A 16,966-nucleotide genomic window follows, 5' to 3' on the forward strand; every position below is an offset into this window, starting at 1 on the left:
TGGACGACAATCCCTGCCAGCAGCCGTCTTTGGAGGTGGTTTGCACACACTCAGAGCCATACATGTGATGCTGCTTTAATCCAATGCCCACAGCACTGTTGGAAAATGCCTCCACCTGTATAATGTGAACAACACAGGCAGCAGATACACACAGGCTAACGAGATGCTGCGTTTCATGCTGCATGAGACAGAAAAAGGCATCTGGAAGGAGGTCGATAGTGCATCTTTTCAGAGGACACGCAGCAGCCTCTCGATACCTCCTGCCTCGAGAAGAGGGAACACAAATACTGCAATGCAGCTTCCAGTATACGCCAATGGACTTCACAAGCAGTGACAGATAACAACGATTTGATTAGTCCAAATGAAAGGCGTTAAAACAGTAAGGACACAAGGTTTTATTTCAATTGGTCTGATTGTAGTCATTAAAAGGATGTAGGGGTGCAGACTGCCTTAGTTTGAATGATCTAATAGTACTGTAAAAGCAGTGTTTTAATATGCAAATGAAGGCTTGCTGTTGTAGCATTGTAAACACATGTGGGAGTGAGAAGTGTAAGGGACATGTGAGATATTAGGGGGGGTTTTGAGTAGAAAAAGAGAAGATCGCACACACTTTTTTTCAGGGACTGTTTTTTGTTCATAAAAGGATGTACTGTATGAGCGTGCAGACTGCCTACATTAGAATTATGCAATATTGTAAGCAGCGTTTTAACATGCAAATTAAGGCTTGCTTTGTCTTTTTTTTGCCACAGGGAGTGAGAAATGAACTGAAATTAGAGTTATTAGGGAGAGTCTTGTATAACCAAAGTAAAGACTGCATGCACTAATTGGTTCACAGCAAAAATGTTCAGCATGTCCTTCCTTTCCTAAAATAAGCCCAATCTAGTAAACAAACGGAATCCTTTAACCAGCGGCACACATTCCCCCGCTCTGTGGCGGTAAGTAAAGCTGCGAACACTATAAAAACTAACAGAATTAATGAAACTGCTCCTCGGGGTCCCACAATAAACATCACACTGTGTAACAGCCAAGTTGTTTTATTAAGAGACAAACGTAAAGAAGACAAAAACCGACAGCGGGGAGATATATCAAACTCGAACAAATCCATTTATAGAAGGCTTTTCTGTCATGATTGGGGTTAGTGTCCTGCCAAATTAGACGTTACCGGCTGGATTCCCAGGAGGACATTTAAGCATCCACAATGAAATCATCGAAACGCTTCTACGTTGAAAGTCAATTGAGTGGATCAGCAAAAACATAAATGTGAGGTGAGCTATAAAAGTGAGATTGTGTCTACTCTAGGATATCTGCAGAGCATTTGGAGTACATCCAACTGCGTTTACAAATCCCCTGCTCTGACTTTATAGCACCTTCACAATGTAGCATCCTATAATTGTAAACGTAGGAATCCCATTAGGCTCCAGTTTGTTTGAGTTGTTCAGTAACCCTTTTTCATGACAGGAATTTTCATGTGAATACAAACTGACTTATACGTCAGCCAACAGGTGCAAATGCGCCACAACGACCCAAAACATGTTCATAAGGAGAAATGCGCCACAGCTTCAGAAACGAAGCAAAAAATGTAAAAAGAATTTGTCAAACTGGAGAAACATCTTCACCAACTTGACAACACATGCACAGTCACTAAAATCGCTGCATAAGCAATACGCTGCTTAAGCAAAACGCTGCATAAGCAAAACGCTGCATAAGCAAAACGCTGCATAAGCAATACGCTGCATAAGCAATACGCTGCTTAAGCAAAACGCTGCATAAGCAAAACGCTGCATAAGCAATACGCTGCTTAAGCAAAACGCTGCATAAGCAAAACGCTGCATAAGCAAAACGCTGCATAAGCAAAACGCTGCATAAGCAATACGCTGCATAAGCAATACGCTGCATAAGCAAAACGCTGCATAAGCAATACGCTGCTTAAGCAAAACGCTGCATAAGCAATACGCTGCATAAGCAATACGCTGCATAAGCAAAACGCTGCATAAGCAATACGCTGCTTAAGCAATACGCTGCATAAGCAATACGCTGCATAAGCAAAACGCTGCATGAGCAATACACTGCAAAAAGCTCAAAACACAACAGAAACAAGGACACTAACAAGTGATCCACACAACTGTCATTGTTGTTAGAAAGTTACCTAAAATGTTTAAACGGCTCATTTTAATAATGTGATCATTCCTTCCGATATTTATAAGTTAGCTACTGTAGGTTAGCTAGTCCCAACAATGTCAACGAGCGCTCAGTTCCGAGTTGTGTCCCGTTTCAGTTTGTTTTGAGCTTCTTTCAATGTTTTATATTTGCAGCGCCTTTAGTTGAACCTTCATATGTTTTGTCAAGTGTTTGATTGTTTTCTAAATGCTGCCCATGTGTTGTCAAGTTGGTCAAGACGTTTCTTCATTTGCTAATGTTTTGTTTGCACCAATCGCCACCGTGGGCTCACAAAGGGGAGACAGGTTTCTTGTAAATGTCAGAATGGCGTTTTAAGATGCTCTATGATATGTTACTGTAAAGCTAAACTATTTAGTTTGTATCGTATGGATTTTACAGTAACAGTATTTAAATGATTAAGACATATGTTGACAGAAGATAACAATTGTTCCCAAATATGTGTCATCTTCTATCAAACAAGCAGAAGAAAGTGGTCAATTTACATGCAGTTTATCTGGTTTTCACTCAATAAAAAAAAGCAATGAACATCTAAATGTACAGAAAGGAAATTATGTTCTGCATGGGAGAATGTATTCCTGTTCAATGTGTGATTACCTTGAAGATGATGTAAGATGTTTTAAACTGCCTGGGGCTTAAGATGGATACTGATTGCTGTACAAGTCAAACCAATGGGGAGTAAATCCCTGGTGTCCGGAATCAATCACCCCTGCAGTCATGTCAGCTGGTCGTTTACCTCATCGGTGTTGTAAATGATCTGCAGACCCGAGCAGATCATCTCCACCAGGTACAGCAGGAACAGAGAGACGGCATCGATCTGCAGCAATGACAGAGGGAAGGGCAGAGTGGGTGAGATACCATTACAAGAAATGGCCGTCATTTGTAAACTGCGAGATACTTCCAGATGTGTCAATACGGCTGTCTCTGATCGGGACTGAGGCGGGAGCTTTGGCATTGGAACTGGACTCATCAATAAGGCAATTTACTTCACGGGGAAGTTGTTGCAGAATAAATCCCAGCCAGCGAATACATTTACTTTTCAGTGAGTGTTTAACATCTTTACAGCCTTCATGATTTATGAGGGTTTCTGTTCGTCACAAAACTATAATTCTCTATCCATCTTTCTTTGATGCATTAGCCTTTCTTCACTGTAGGAAAGCAGTCTCCATCCCAACGTTTCACACCAAATTGACCTTTGTCAATCCCATTCCAGTTTTAGAACCAATGTAATGCACATCAACCTCTGAGAAGTCAATAATCCAGTTGAACATGCATGCCGATAGTAGATCAATGAAGAAATACATATTTCATGTGCTTTTCCTTTGTTTGCACTCAAACCAACCTCAATATTAATTGTAAATGTACATCTGTGAACATTTACATGCACTTTATGCCGGCCTAAATAAGACTTCGCTGGCCCGCCTGCAGCTTGTACAAAACGCTGCGGCGCGGCTGCTCACAGGAACCCGCAAGTTTGACCACATCACACCAGTTCTGGCTTCGCTCCACTGGCTTCCTGTCCATTTTAGAGTCCATTTTAAGATTTTATTGTTTGTTTTTAAATCTCTTAATGGGCTGGCCCCAGAGTACATCTCCGACCTCTTACAGGTGTACACCCCCTCAAGGGCTTTGAGGTCGGCTGATCAGCTGCTGCGTGTAGTCCCAAAAACAAAGAAAAAGACCAGGGGAGACCGAGCGTTCTCATCGGTAGCCCCCAGGCTCTGGAACGACCTGCCCCCTCGTGTTAAATTGTCGCCCACTCTTGAAGCTTTTAAGTCCCGCCTAAAAACCCACCTATTTTCCCTCGCTTACCAGTCAGTCTGAGCTGTGTCATACCTATTTGTATGCTTTCACTGTCTGTCCATAGCCTTTATGTGCCTTGTATTTATTCTTATGTGTGCTTTTTTTATCTATTCGTGTAATATTATATTTTTTTATAATGTTATGTTCATTGTGAAGCACTTTGGCAAACCCTCTGTTTTTAAACTGTGCTATATAAATAAAGTGGATTGGATTGGATTTTGTTTGGTGTTCTGGATGAAAATGGTCTACAGATAAAAAATACATTTATTTTCTGTTGGGTCCAATACTTGTTTTTTAGTTCAATCAAGGAGTTATCTTAAATAATACATTGCAATTACTTTACTAAAAAAACATTACTGATTGGCAAAACACAACACAAAATAAGAGTTGAATGGCTCTAATGAAGAATGGGACTGTTTGGAATAATAAATATGTTCCGCATGTCAACTCATTTTCATTGGCTGACCTGCAGGTGGTGGTAGTCGCTGTAGGAGTGCACCTCGTCCCCGGTGTCGACATTGAACACAGAGTGCAGGCACTTGGAGGGGTTGGGGTCCTGTTTGAACTGCTCCACCTGGGAGAGACATTCACAGAGACAGATGGTCAAGGTTAAGCAGGAGGCAGGGGAAGAGGAAGCGAAAGAAACACATGTATTTTCTCACCACAGTTCAGTATATCACAGTAGCAGACTTGAACTCATCAAAAAAAATGTCATTGCTGTTGCCGGCTGCTATTGCTCACGTAAACCTACAACTGCTGCACCCCCTGTAATCTCAGAGGCACCCCGAGTCATTTTGTTCTGGAACCGGGCCTGCTAAAAGTGTACCTTTTAATAACAGATGTGGCTATGGCATGGCTACAATTAGCAAGATGATGAACTGTTGGCAAAATGTTTCTCCATCTCTGTATGGATGCAGGAGAGAGGAAGCTATTCTATCTAAAAGGGCTTTATTGGTTTGCAGAGCATCCAGGACTATTATTATTTCAGAAATGCTGCTATATAAGGGCATCGGGGACTACAATCATGATCGGAATGAAATGATTGAGCAGTACTCTGCAGGATAAGGACTTTACTTTTAAATGATGGCGTATTGTTTTGCCTTTCCGAAAAGAAAAAAAAGCCTAGCATGGAGTAGCACTTACGATGATGACAAGGATCTTATGTATTTTCTTTCCGAAAGCACCAAAACACAGGACTACATGGATCCATAAACAGTCCGACACATAATGTTTTGTCTCAGATCAAATAAGCTGGCAGTAAGTCTGTCCTACGAGTAACATGTGGCTGATATTCTGTCAATGCATAACAATCGTCTCTGAACGTAACGGGTCACGTTGAGGGCAACCAAACTATTACTTGCTTCACGACAAACACATGCAAACCCAGAACAAGATGTTAGTTGTGTTTTGTGTTGAGTGTAATGTAGGAGTCTTTGTGTGCGAGTGTGTGTGCGTGTGTGTGTGTGTGTGTGTGTGTGTGTGTGTGTGTGTGTGTGGTGTGCGCGTGTGTGTGTGTGTGTGTGTGTGTGTGTGTGTGTGTGTGTGTGTGTGTGTGTGTGTGTGTGTGTGTGTGTGTGCTACATCGACATGAATGCACCCTAAATTGCAGCTGGGCCGCCAGTCCCATCGCACAGAGTTATAAATAATTGTCCCTTTGTCCCATTTTGCCTCATTTGTTTCTCTTCTCTTCGCCTCTTCAGCTGCTCTCTCCATCATCAAGCCCCCCCTCGCTGTCTTCATCTTCAGCCAACCCTCCCTCCCCCCCTCACTTCTACCGCTTCTCTCCCTGTACTTTCCATTTCTTTATTGCTTTTTCTCTATAGATCCTGTTCTCCTTTCCTCTGCCACACTTCTTCTACACACCTTTTTCTCTATAGTTCCTGTTCTCCTTTCCTCTGCCACACTTCTTCTACACACCTTTTTCTCTATAGATCCTGTTCTCCTTTCCTCTGCCACACTTCTTCTACACACCTTTTTCTCTATAGATCCTGTTCTCCTTTCCTCTGCCACACTTCTTCCACACACCTTTTTCTCTATAGTTCCTGTTCTCCTTTCCTCTGCCACACTTCTTCTACACACCTTTTTCTCTATAGATCCTGTTCTCCTTTCCTCTGCCACACTTCTTCTACACACCTTTTTCTCTATAGTTCCTGTTCTCCTTTCCTCTGCCACACTTCTTCCACACACCTTTTTCTCTATAGTTCCTGTTCTCCTTTCCTCTGCCACACTTCTTCCACACACCTTTTTCTCTATAGTTCCTGTTCTCCTTTCCTCTGCCACACTTCTTCTACACACCTTTTTCTCTTTGTACCCCTCCTCTCTGCGGCAGGTCATAATGGAGACCCTTTGTCCCACTTTTACTCAAACTGCTCCACTTCCTGCTATCCCACAGCGCCTAATAAGTGTGTGGTGTGTGTGTAATGGGAATGAAAAAGCTACCTCTGTACTGAGCTAAAAATAGGTGCTGCTGTTTATGTTTCTATAAAAGCCATTTCTCGCTCCAGCAGGGCCACGGTGTCAAGTGGCCCCACTCGGGATATCGTGAGAGGGCCCAGATCTTGCTTATTGTTTGGAGTGCTGCAATGCGCCAATATGACTTTCACATTGATGAAACACTTCAAAGTCTGCTCCTGGGTCTGCTTTCATGCATTTATGATCATATTTATTAAAAACACAAAACTCTTTGATCTCTTTAAACCAATAACTAGGCCAGTCCTAGTCATCGCTGGTTGCAAAGGAGATTGTTTTTTAGTAAATTAGAGATACAAAAACAACAAAGCTGTAATTACAGCTCATCGCCATTGATTTGCTTTAGAGTGTGTTACAGAGTTCTTATCTTGGAAATGGAAATCTGTTGCTTTAACCAGCAAGAAAGGCAAACGGCATTTCCAGGAATCAGGTGGGTTGCATTTGGGCCATTTAAAAAAAACTGACATTTCTAAAAAGGTTTGGTCTCATTTTGAGCATCTGCAGAATGATTGTATATCTTATACAGTTTGTTATAATTCCCTAAAGTTAGGCATTCTATGAGATGATTAAATCCCTGTTTTTGCTATCTTCACCGCCAGCTCGACTGGAGCCGAAAGTAACACTCGAGTGAGATCCAACTCTTGTTCAGTTAGGGAAGGGCGAGACATGCACACCTGGGGAAGATCTGGGGCCTCATTTATAAAGCCTTGCGTAGGATTGGCGTGGGAAGGTTGCTTACGTAGGACAAAGCAAATAAATACGCACAGACATTTTCCATTTCTTAAAGGACTGCGTACCGGCGCAGGACTTGCGTGCGGCACATCCTACGCCGGTTTCCCTTTATAAATCACTACCAACTCGAAATGCGGTGCAGCTTTTGCGAGCTTCACGTAACGGCCATATTTGCCTATAAATAGTCAAAGAAACGCCCATTCATTCATTCTGACTGACTTTATGAAGAAGTTCGCAGGAAATGACGACAGAACAGCTGAAAAAGACATCTCACACCGTGTCCGATTTGGGTTATTTTGGGGAGGTCGAGATAAATCATATTGTTTGGTGGATGCAGTTTGAACCAGAGTAGCAGCATGGAGGTCGGATCGTCACCAACATAAATAAGTGGTCCGAAAAAAGTTAATGACAAAATAAATACACATGTGTTTGTACCGGGGACAGGACCCCCCCCCTTGATGAGAAACTGTAAGAAATGATCGGGGAATCCCCCCGGAGTGGAGTCATGACGACTGGATCTGAATCATTGTTTTGTATTTGGTGGTTTGTGTCCCAGCTGTCGATCAGCTGTGCGCAGCGTCTCCACTGCAGCCTGTGTAATGTGTGGACATATTTCGACCAGGTTAGTGAGTGCGGTGTCGAGGTCAAACTATGCCAAATTAAACTTATATTATACATACTATACCTTGCAATACCCGCAACATCTACTCTACAGCTGGCCTGATTGTGAATCGCCTCCGCACCCGCATCTCCCCTGAGCATGTCCAGTAGGCATGCTCATATTTTTAAACAACAATGAGTAGCCTATTGAATAGCTGCATTCTGTGCTGAGGCCCTGTTATAGGTTGTTGATGTTTTAAGCATGAAAGCTGTAGGCCTATAGCTGTCAAACTGTGATCACCAGTTCAATACATTTGACAAATTCGACCATTTTTTTTTTATAGGATAGCCTATGTACATTTCTGTTAACTGGTTAACCGTTTTTTGGGGGGTCGAATATTCGAATATACATTTGCTTTCAAATTTCCATCCCTAGTGCGTACGGATGGGTCAGAGTTTGCGTGGAGGACCGCACATTTTCCCGTCAAATTAGTTTTTTATAAATCGCAAACATTGCGTATAAACTGGCGTACGCCTTCTTTTGAGCGTACGCACCGTTTATAAATGAGGCCCCGAACTTCTAAAAGGTGCACTTTTCTAGTTTGGATCAGCACATATGTTTTGTTGGAAGCCTAATGATCTAATCTTCAAACTGTTAAAAAACATGGAAACAGTTATTTTTCTTCCCCTCAGTATCAAACTACCTACAGTATCATGCACCCTTGTCTCTTTTGTCAAAGTCAAATGCTTTTGGCTTCCTGAGAAAATAACTCCATTATACCCTTGCATCTTCTGGCTGACTTTGTGGGATTTCAAGAGGAAAAAAAGGAACCTTTCCAGTGGACAAAGTGACTTTTGCTATTTGCTTGTCCCAACTAAAAAGGAAATTCCTTTAGAAAAAAGAAAAAGAACATCTCCCCATACTGTACCCCACTACAGTGGGGCCAGCTGCTGTATTTGCCCAGCGGTGTCCCCGTGTCACGTCTCCATTTAAAATGCCATGTTCTCTATAAGTGTTGGAGACGACGGCCGTAACGAACGTTGTACGAATCTGTGTAATTAACTGTGTAAATGCAGCTTTGTAATTAAGACACAGGAAAGCTCTCCCCTAAATGAGGTCGTCAAGGTCGAGGCAAGATGGAACAGAATAGCTTTCAGCTTCTCTGTAAAATAATGTGAGGAATAAAAAAAGGTCTGGTTATGTTTTGGTTATGTAAAATGGTGCGATTTCTCATTCACAGCCAGGTACGTGCATCCTGCAGGCGTGCTGTGATATCGTTCCCATGCGGAGCAAAAGTCTTTGGCAATTAACAGATTGCTGGTTATTAAGCCTTTAGGATTATTAGCGCAACTGGCTCCTATTGACATTTGTTTTGATATGAAAGAGGTACCAGATGTGTCCAGTGTTTGATGATTCTGTTTAGATTTGTTGTGTGCTTTTTTTTGGTGTTTTCTTCTGTCTCCCCCCTCCCTTCTCTGTTTTTCACTGCAGGGCTGGTGTGTGACAAGGGTTGCAGTCGAATAGTCAAAAAATCAGCTCCTAACGTCTAACCCTATCGTCTATCTCTTGACCTCTGAGTGAAACGTCACGGGGTTAAGGGATAGTGGATAGGAGAATTCAAAAGGACTTAGGAGAAGAGACTGAGAATCCGACTGCACTTTCACTATCCGACGTGTTTATGATGCGCCAGCGGACGTCATTTTGTGCGTCTGCTGCTGTGGGGAAACTATGGAAACCACAGTTTTCTATACAGCGGACTACAACATGGATGTTTAATAAGAAGGAGGGACTACTGTGAACTCATCTAGAGACTCTGCACCGTGCTCTGATGCTGCTGCTCTGCTTTATGAACGTGGACAACAGAGAAACATATTCTTCAGGACCAAAGTTGGAATTGAAATAAAAAAGGAAAGTGAAACTTATGCTCGTCACCCTCTCCCTCCGGTCTACATAAATAAAAAAAATGATCCCAGTATGATTGTATGAACTATGAAAATATCTTAAAATCAATACAAATGTATTTATTATAAACGTTAGTCCTTACCATCTATCACTGTGTATATCACCATTCAAACATCTTTTAAAAGTTGAACAAACCCCACACAGCTCAGTGAAGACTGTGAGATGTTGACTTTATTTGATCATTTCAGTAAAAACTAACGTTCATATTTCTCTTTTTGATTATAATACTGATGAACGTTCAAAACAAAGCACTTTGGCAACTTACCAACTTAAAAAGCTTAATAAGCACCGTAACTTTCATGATATAATTTATCGGTCATAATCGGTTGTTTCCGTGAACGGCCGACTGTTGAGTGACGGCAAATGCTGCGGCTGCAAGGCATTGTGGGGCAGCATCTTCGCTTCTCCTGTCGGTGAGGGAGGTCAGTGGTTCCTAAGCTAAAGGAGGTTATAAAGGAAGTTTGAAACCTCCTTTCCTATCATCTAGAGAACTCGAACGGCACTTATCATGGCTGCCACTGAGGGACTTCCGGGTCATTTCACTCCGTTAGGAAGGTTCCTAGGAGAAACGGACTATTCGACTTCAGCCAGGGAGTTGGCTGGCTCCTCCTCACACCTGTTTCCACTCACCTCTTCAACCTGTTGACATAAAAGCCCGGTACTCATGCCACTTCCCGGCCAGATAATTCCGTCGTGTTCGACCCTCCTGTGTGTCTCGCTGCTCTCCTCGTCCCTGTGATCTCGTCGCCTGGATTTTTGTTTCCTGTCCTTTCTGTCTCCGTGCCATTACCTGTGCCTCTGCTTAAAATAAGCAGACTCTCTCTAAGTCTTTTGCTTTGGGGTCCAATATCTCTATGCCGCAACACAGTGCTTCAGCTCTGAAAGCCCTTTGATGAACAGCAGTTTAGAAATACACCTTTGATCTGCAATACAGTGTGTAATTGTTGGGTGTTTTATGCAAATAGCGTAGCGTGAAAGCAGGAGCTGATTGGAGGATGCCTAACAAACTCACCTTATCAGCCTGTCTCATGTAGCAGTAGAGGATTCCTCTCATGCACTTGATGGCAGAATGCTCCATTTCATGGGTCCGCCCCATATCGTCATCAATGCGTCTGCATGGAGACAGAAAAAGGAAGAACAAAGATTACAGTCTGACATCATGTGGACCAAATACTAAACGGCATATTGGGCCTCTGTTTCAAGTTATTGCTAACATTTAATGTTGGAAAGTCTCAAAAGGAGATGAACGAGACAGAGATGCAAAATGTCTACGAATAGATACAAAAAGAGCAAAAAGAGACCTAAAATGACAAAGAGACCTAAATTGCTCAAAATAGATTCAAAACGAACACAGGAACACAAAATATCTGGAAGGAGACACAAAATGATCAAAAAGAGACATAATACCAAAACGACTACAAAGACGTCTCATTGGACACCATGGTTCTTGCTATTAGGAAAGGATAGGGGGCCCTTCAGATGTGCGTGCCCGGGGGCCCATTTCCTCATAATATGTCCACCTAGCTGCCCAATGAATATATCTTGACTAACTTGAAAGATGTAAATACTAAACAGACGAGCACCAGAAAGTACCAACCAATTTCCTTTCCTTGGTACAGACAAACTGAATTCAGTTACATTTGTAAATACACGTTCAAACTGCATTCAAAAGTGGCCAAAGATGTATTTTTATTTCAGTATTTATGGGACTTTAACGTCAATCTAGATCGAGAATAGTCAGTTCTAACTGGAATCTAAGATTGGCCACTTGAAAACAACGTGAACAACGTGAAAAGCCCAAACCCAAAAATTGGGATCCAAGCAATACATCAGAAATGGGCAATGTTTGCAGTAAGTGTAGCATTTGATAACTGTTTAAAGCGGGGATTGAAGTATTCACCTTTTCATCACAATGTCTAAACTATTCATCAGTGGCATTCAACAGTGCCAAAAAATCAATATGTTATTTGTAAAGCCTTAAAAAAAACATAACTTTTTAATGGCATACATATCATCCCAAATTCTGAGCACCAACATATTAAATAATAATGTTTTTACGAGCGTAATCTTGCTAAGATACAGCTCAAAAGTCGATCCATTACGGTGCCAGTGACCCTGGTGTTAGTCAGCATATTGCTGGTGGGCCTCAGAAGCACATTGCAAAGGTCATGCTAATAATGACTGAGTATCGACAGAGGAAAACAGAGCGGCAGAGGTGAAACTTCAATGGTAAATGATACATTAATCACGCTGACTGTTAGATGTGACCCTCCACATCAAAGGGGACTGCAGGCAGAGGATGCAGCTTTTCATCTGCCAACGTCCTGTTTTAAAGTTCTTCATTACCGGACTACAAGTTTTTAAATGTAATATGCATGAGGGGATCTAACATTGGCCAGGGGTTACAGTAACAACTTTTCAAAGTTAATTACAATTAATCAGGAAAATAAAATGGGTGTCAGAAAGGTTAAACAACTACAGGAAAATATGAGATTGAACTTCACTGGTCATTAGAGTTTCACCTTGTTTTGCCCTTAAATTAGCTTGTTTCCAAGTATTGGAGAGGTAACATCCAACATACACATTAACGTGTTTATTATTCTCATTTTGTCCATTTTCATCTATCAATTTAAAAAAAGGAAAACGCAAAGTCTAATATATATATATCTATATATATATATATAACATATAAAGTCTACTTAGAGACACTACCCCACACTGGGCGTGAAAGTAATGGCACTAGCCAAGCCTGTCAGATGAGAATCATCTTAATTAAATCTCAGTGACAATTCTAACAGAAGGCAGCCATGACTGATGACTGAGATCTGCCGCTGGCACATCACTGCAGCACTCTATTTGTACCCTCTGTCTTCCCCTTCTATCCCATTCTTCCACCCATCCTTTCAGTCTTGTTTTATCTGTCCTCTTATCTCACCCTTTGTACACTTCACCTTCTCCTCTGTATCTCAACCTTTAGTATCTGCTTCTTTCCCTACATTCCCTTTCTGTCTCGATCCGCCAAATCTCCTTCTCACCCCACTTCTTTTCCTCCCTCCTTTCTCCTCTGTCCTATTACAGGCTGATTTGGTGGAAGTGCTCTTTTCCCTCGAAACTAATCACAGAGGAATGCAGGCATCAAGTGCAGAGACGGTTGATAAAGGAGTTTTAGAGCTTCTAGACAATTCTCTGTGAAATCCTAAAGTGTTCTCCTTGAACCAACCAACAATCCCTATGAGAAGCAAAGCCTCTAAATGACAGAGGACGTTTAGAGATCAGGGTCAGTAAGCATGAAATAGAAATGAATGGAACAAAAGGAGAAAGAAGGGATTGGGAGGGCAGAAGCGTAAACCGATGAAAACTCAGGATTCCCGGTCTGTTCCGCTCTATAAAGACGCTTTAAGTGATCTATCCATCCATTTTAGGGTTCCTTTACATCAACTCTGCTGTAGTGCTGGTAAAATCTCTCACAACTTATATGACAAATATAATACATCTCAGCTGCAGATCATTTTGTGAAAATGCAAGGGCATTTGGTTAGCCTAATGAAGATACAGCTTCCAAGTAGAGAAATGTGCCCCGTCTGTATATTGGATTTCAAATGTCATACGGTGGTGTGAATCTATCCTCTAATACCTCATTCACACCAACGCAACTCTGGTTCAAGCTCCGTGCTAGAGCTTTTCAGGTTCAGAACCGGTTCTTCGGTTTAGCTCCGGCTCTTTCCACACCGCCCAGAGTCCGACTGGTGCTGCGTCATTGGCTCATCATTTGCGTCATGACGTAACCGTTTGCGTGCCTGCTTCATAAAGCCAAACCGCACGGAAAGCCCTCACAGCTCACACCGACAACAACAACAATGGCCGATTGTGCTCCAGCTTCCTCTGTACCTCTTCGGAAGACCAGATTCCCAGTAGGTAGCTGGTCTCTTCAGTGGACCACTGCTGCTTGTTAAGTTTCTCCATCGTTGTGTACAAACTGGATAAAACGCGGGCTTTCTGTTGTTGTTCAGGAGTTGATCCCGCCCCTGCCCCCGCCTCGACGTAAGCGTGACGTATGCGGTGCTTTTGCTCTGGCCGGACAATTTTTTGGTGCTTGAAACGAACCGGATTCCGGAGCTAAGAGGCTGCTCCGCTGCGGTGTGAAGAGGAAAACCCGGTGCTTTTCAAGCTCCAGCTCCGAACCGGCCCTGAAACACCGTTGGTGTGAATGAGGTATCAGGTGCAGGATCTGTTGTCACGATCTGTCTTTATGGTGTCTTGTCTAGATCTATTTTTGGTTTTCTGTCTGCGTTTTGTCTTGTTTAAATCTGTCTGTGGTTCCCTGTCGTTAGTTTCCCTGGTGTGTCTAATTTACCCGATTGTGTTCACCTGGTGTCCCCGTGTTTTCTCCTCCCTCCTCACCTGTGTCTTGTTTGTATGATTAGTCTTGTGTCATGACTAGTTCGTCGGTGAGTGTTCTGTTTTGTCTTTGTTTATCACCTAGCCTTGAAATAAAGGAATTTTCACTTTATTCTGCATTTGGGTCCTGCCTGCTTCACACACCGTAACATTACGAACCGACCACAAATGGACCCAGCAGATGATCCATGGGACGTTGAATTACAGCATTTTACCTTCTATCTGGCTTGCTGCTTCGATTGGTGGAAGGGAGCGTCCAGTGTTCGGCAGAAGAGGGCCGCTCTGGTAGAGGCGCTCCGGTTGGCAGCAGAGAAACCATGTTTTGTTGAGTTCTTACCTGACTGGATTTTGGACTTCCTTCAAGCATGTGATTCCCGGCCTGCTAGCCCTAGGCATGCTAGCTCCATGTCTCCCAATTCCCAACCTGGCACCATACGCCTTGGTGGGTTCCGCCTGAAGTCAACCCGTGCTTCTGCCCCAGTTCCTGCTCCTGTCCAGGAGTCGTATTCCGGAACTCGTCTGGCTTATGGAGGTCCACGGAGTATTCAGGCGGCTGCTAAGAGGAGTCGTCGCAAGGCCAGGCTAGCAGCCCGAGCCCCAACAGCCATGGTTCCGGCTCCAGTACAGGCCCCAGCAGCCATGGTTCCAGCCCCAGTTATGGCCCCAGCAGCCATGGTTACAGCCCCAGCAGCCATGGTTACAGCCTCAGTCCTGGTCCCAACAGCCATGGTTTCGACTCCAGCCCCTTGTCTCCAGCCGACGCCAGCTCCCCGTGTCCTGTCGGCGTACCGGCCGACTCCAGCACCTCGTCTCCTGCTGGCTCTCCAGCCGACGCCAGCTCCCCGAGTCCAGTCAGCATACCGGCCGACTCCAGCCCCCTGTGTTCTGTTGGCGAACCAACTCTCTCAAGTCACCCCTCCAGTTCCCTCTCGAGTCTCCTCTCGAGTTCCCTCTCAAGTCTCCTCTCGAGTTCCCTCTCGAGCTACCTCTCGAGTCACCTCTCAAGTCCCCTCTCGAGTCATCTCTCAAGTTTCCTCTCCAGTTCCCTCTCGAGTCTCCTCTCGAGTCCCCTCTCGAGTCTCCTTTCAAGTCACCCCTCCAGTTCCCTCTCGAGTCCACTCTCAAGTCCTCTCTCCAGTTCCCTCTCGAGTTCCCTCTCGAGTCTCCTCTCGAGTCCCCTCTCGAGTCATCTCTCAAGTCTCCTCTCGAGTTCCCTCTCGAGCTACCTCTCGAGTCACCTCTCAAGTCTCCTCTTGAGTTCCCTCTCGAGCTACCTCTCAAGTCACCTCTCAAGTCCCCTCTCGAGTCATCTCTCAAGTTTCCTCTCCAGTTCCCTCTCGAGTCTCCTCTCGAGTCCCCTCTCGAGTCTCCTTTCGAGTCACCCCTCCAGTTCCCTCTCGAGTCTCCTCTCGAGTCCCCTCTTGAGTCCACTCTCAAGTCTTCTCTCCAGTTCCCTCTCAAGTTCCCTCTTGAGTCCCCTCTCGAGTTCCCTTTCAATTCATCTCTCAAATCTCCTCTCGAGTTATCTCTCGAGTCCCCTCTCGAGTCCCTGTTCAAGACACTTCTCGAGTTCCCTCTCGAGTCTCTTCTCAAGTTCCTTCTCGAGTCCCCTCTCGAGTCTCCTCTCAAGTTCCCTCTCAAGTCTCCTCTCCAGTCACCTCTCGAGTTCTCTCTCGAGTCCCCTCTCAAATCACCTCTCGAGTTACCTCTCAAGTTTCCTCTCGAGTTCCCTCTCAAGCCCTCTCTCGAGTTCCCACTCAAGTCCCTACTCCTGTCCCGTTGGAGGTACCGCTGGGGACCCTGCCAGCTCCTTGTCCTGTCCCGTTGGGGGTCCCGCCGACTACTCTCCTGCCGGGGGTCCTGCCAACCCTTTGTCCTGTCTCGTTGGAGGTCCTGCCGTCTACTCTCCTGCCGGGGGTCCTGCCAATCCTATGTCCTGTGCCGTTGGAGGCCCCGCCGACAACTCTCCTGCCGGGGGTCCTGCCAATCATATGTCCTGTGCCGTTGGAGGCCCCGCCGACTACTCTCCTGCCGGGGGTCCTGCCAACCCTGTGTCCTGTCTCGTTGGAGGCCCCACCGACTACTCTCCTGCCGGGGGTCCTGCCAACCCTTTGTCCTGTGTCGTTGGAGGTCCCGCCGTCATCTCTCCTGCCGGGGGTCCTGCCAATCCTATGTCCTATGCCGTTGGAGGCCCCGTCGACTACTCTCCTGCCGGGGGTCCTGCCAACCCTGTGTCCTGTGCCGTTGGAGGCCCCGCCGACTACTCTTCTACCGGGGTCCTGCCAACCCCATGTCCTGTTTCGTTGGAGGCCTCGACATTACATGTCTCGCCGGGGGTCCTGCCAACTCCGTGTCCTCTTCCGTGGGGAATCTTGCCGACAGTTGTCGCACCGGCTCTGGTTACTGTCCGGTCAACACCGGCTCCTGCCCGGTCCCCTGAGAGCTGTGGCCTTCGCCCCTCCTCGAACTCTGCCTTGCCCCCGGACCGTCCGCCCGAGAACCCCTTTTTGAACTCTGCCTTGCCCCCGGGCCGTCCGCTCGAGAACCCCTCCTTGAACTCTGCCTTTCCCCCGGGCCGTCCGCCCGAGTCCCCCTTTTTGAACTTTGCCTTGCCCCCGGGCCGTCCGCCGGAGATCCCTTCCTGGTCCTCTGCTGTGCTCCTGAGCGGTCAGCTCAGTCCCGTCCTCCTGACCCCCTCCACCCACCCTGGTGGCCTAGTGATACGTCCCTCCTCTGGACCCCCTCCACCCACCCTGCTTGAGGTTTTGGACTTTTGTGTTCTTTTTTTGGGATGTCTGGGATCCGTCCCTTGAGGGGGGGGTACTGT

The 16,966-nt window shown here is 45.1% G+C and overlaps 1 protein-coding gene across 3 annotated transcripts in view; it reads right to left on the minus strand.

Moving 5' to 3' along the window:
- Positions 1-16,966, minus strand: part of phkb (phosphorylase kinase, beta) — a 200,326-nt gene that overhangs the window by 156,997 nt on the left and 26,363 nt on the right. For all 3 annotated transcript variants that reach the window (XM_034105177.1, XM_034105160.1, XM_034105169.1), the window contains 3 exons: positions 10,755-10,854; positions 4,445-4,552; positions 2,912-2,992 (listed from right to left, as the gene is read on the minus strand). In XM_034105177.1, the coding sequence (XP_033961068.1) occupies positions 2,912-2,992; positions 4,445-4,552; positions 10,755-10,854 (289 nt within the window). The remainder of the gene's footprint in view (positions 1-2,911; positions 2,993-4,444; positions 4,553-10,754; positions 10,855-16,966) is intronic.

This window comes from Pseudochaenichthys georgianus, chromosome 3 (assembly GCF_902827115.2).
Source record: "Pseudochaenichthys georgianus chromosome 3, fPseGeo1.2, whole genome shotgun sequence".
NCBI classification, from domain to species: domain Eukaryota; kingdom Metazoa; phylum Chordata; class Actinopteri; order Perciformes; family Channichthyidae; genus Pseudochaenichthys; species Pseudochaenichthys georgianus.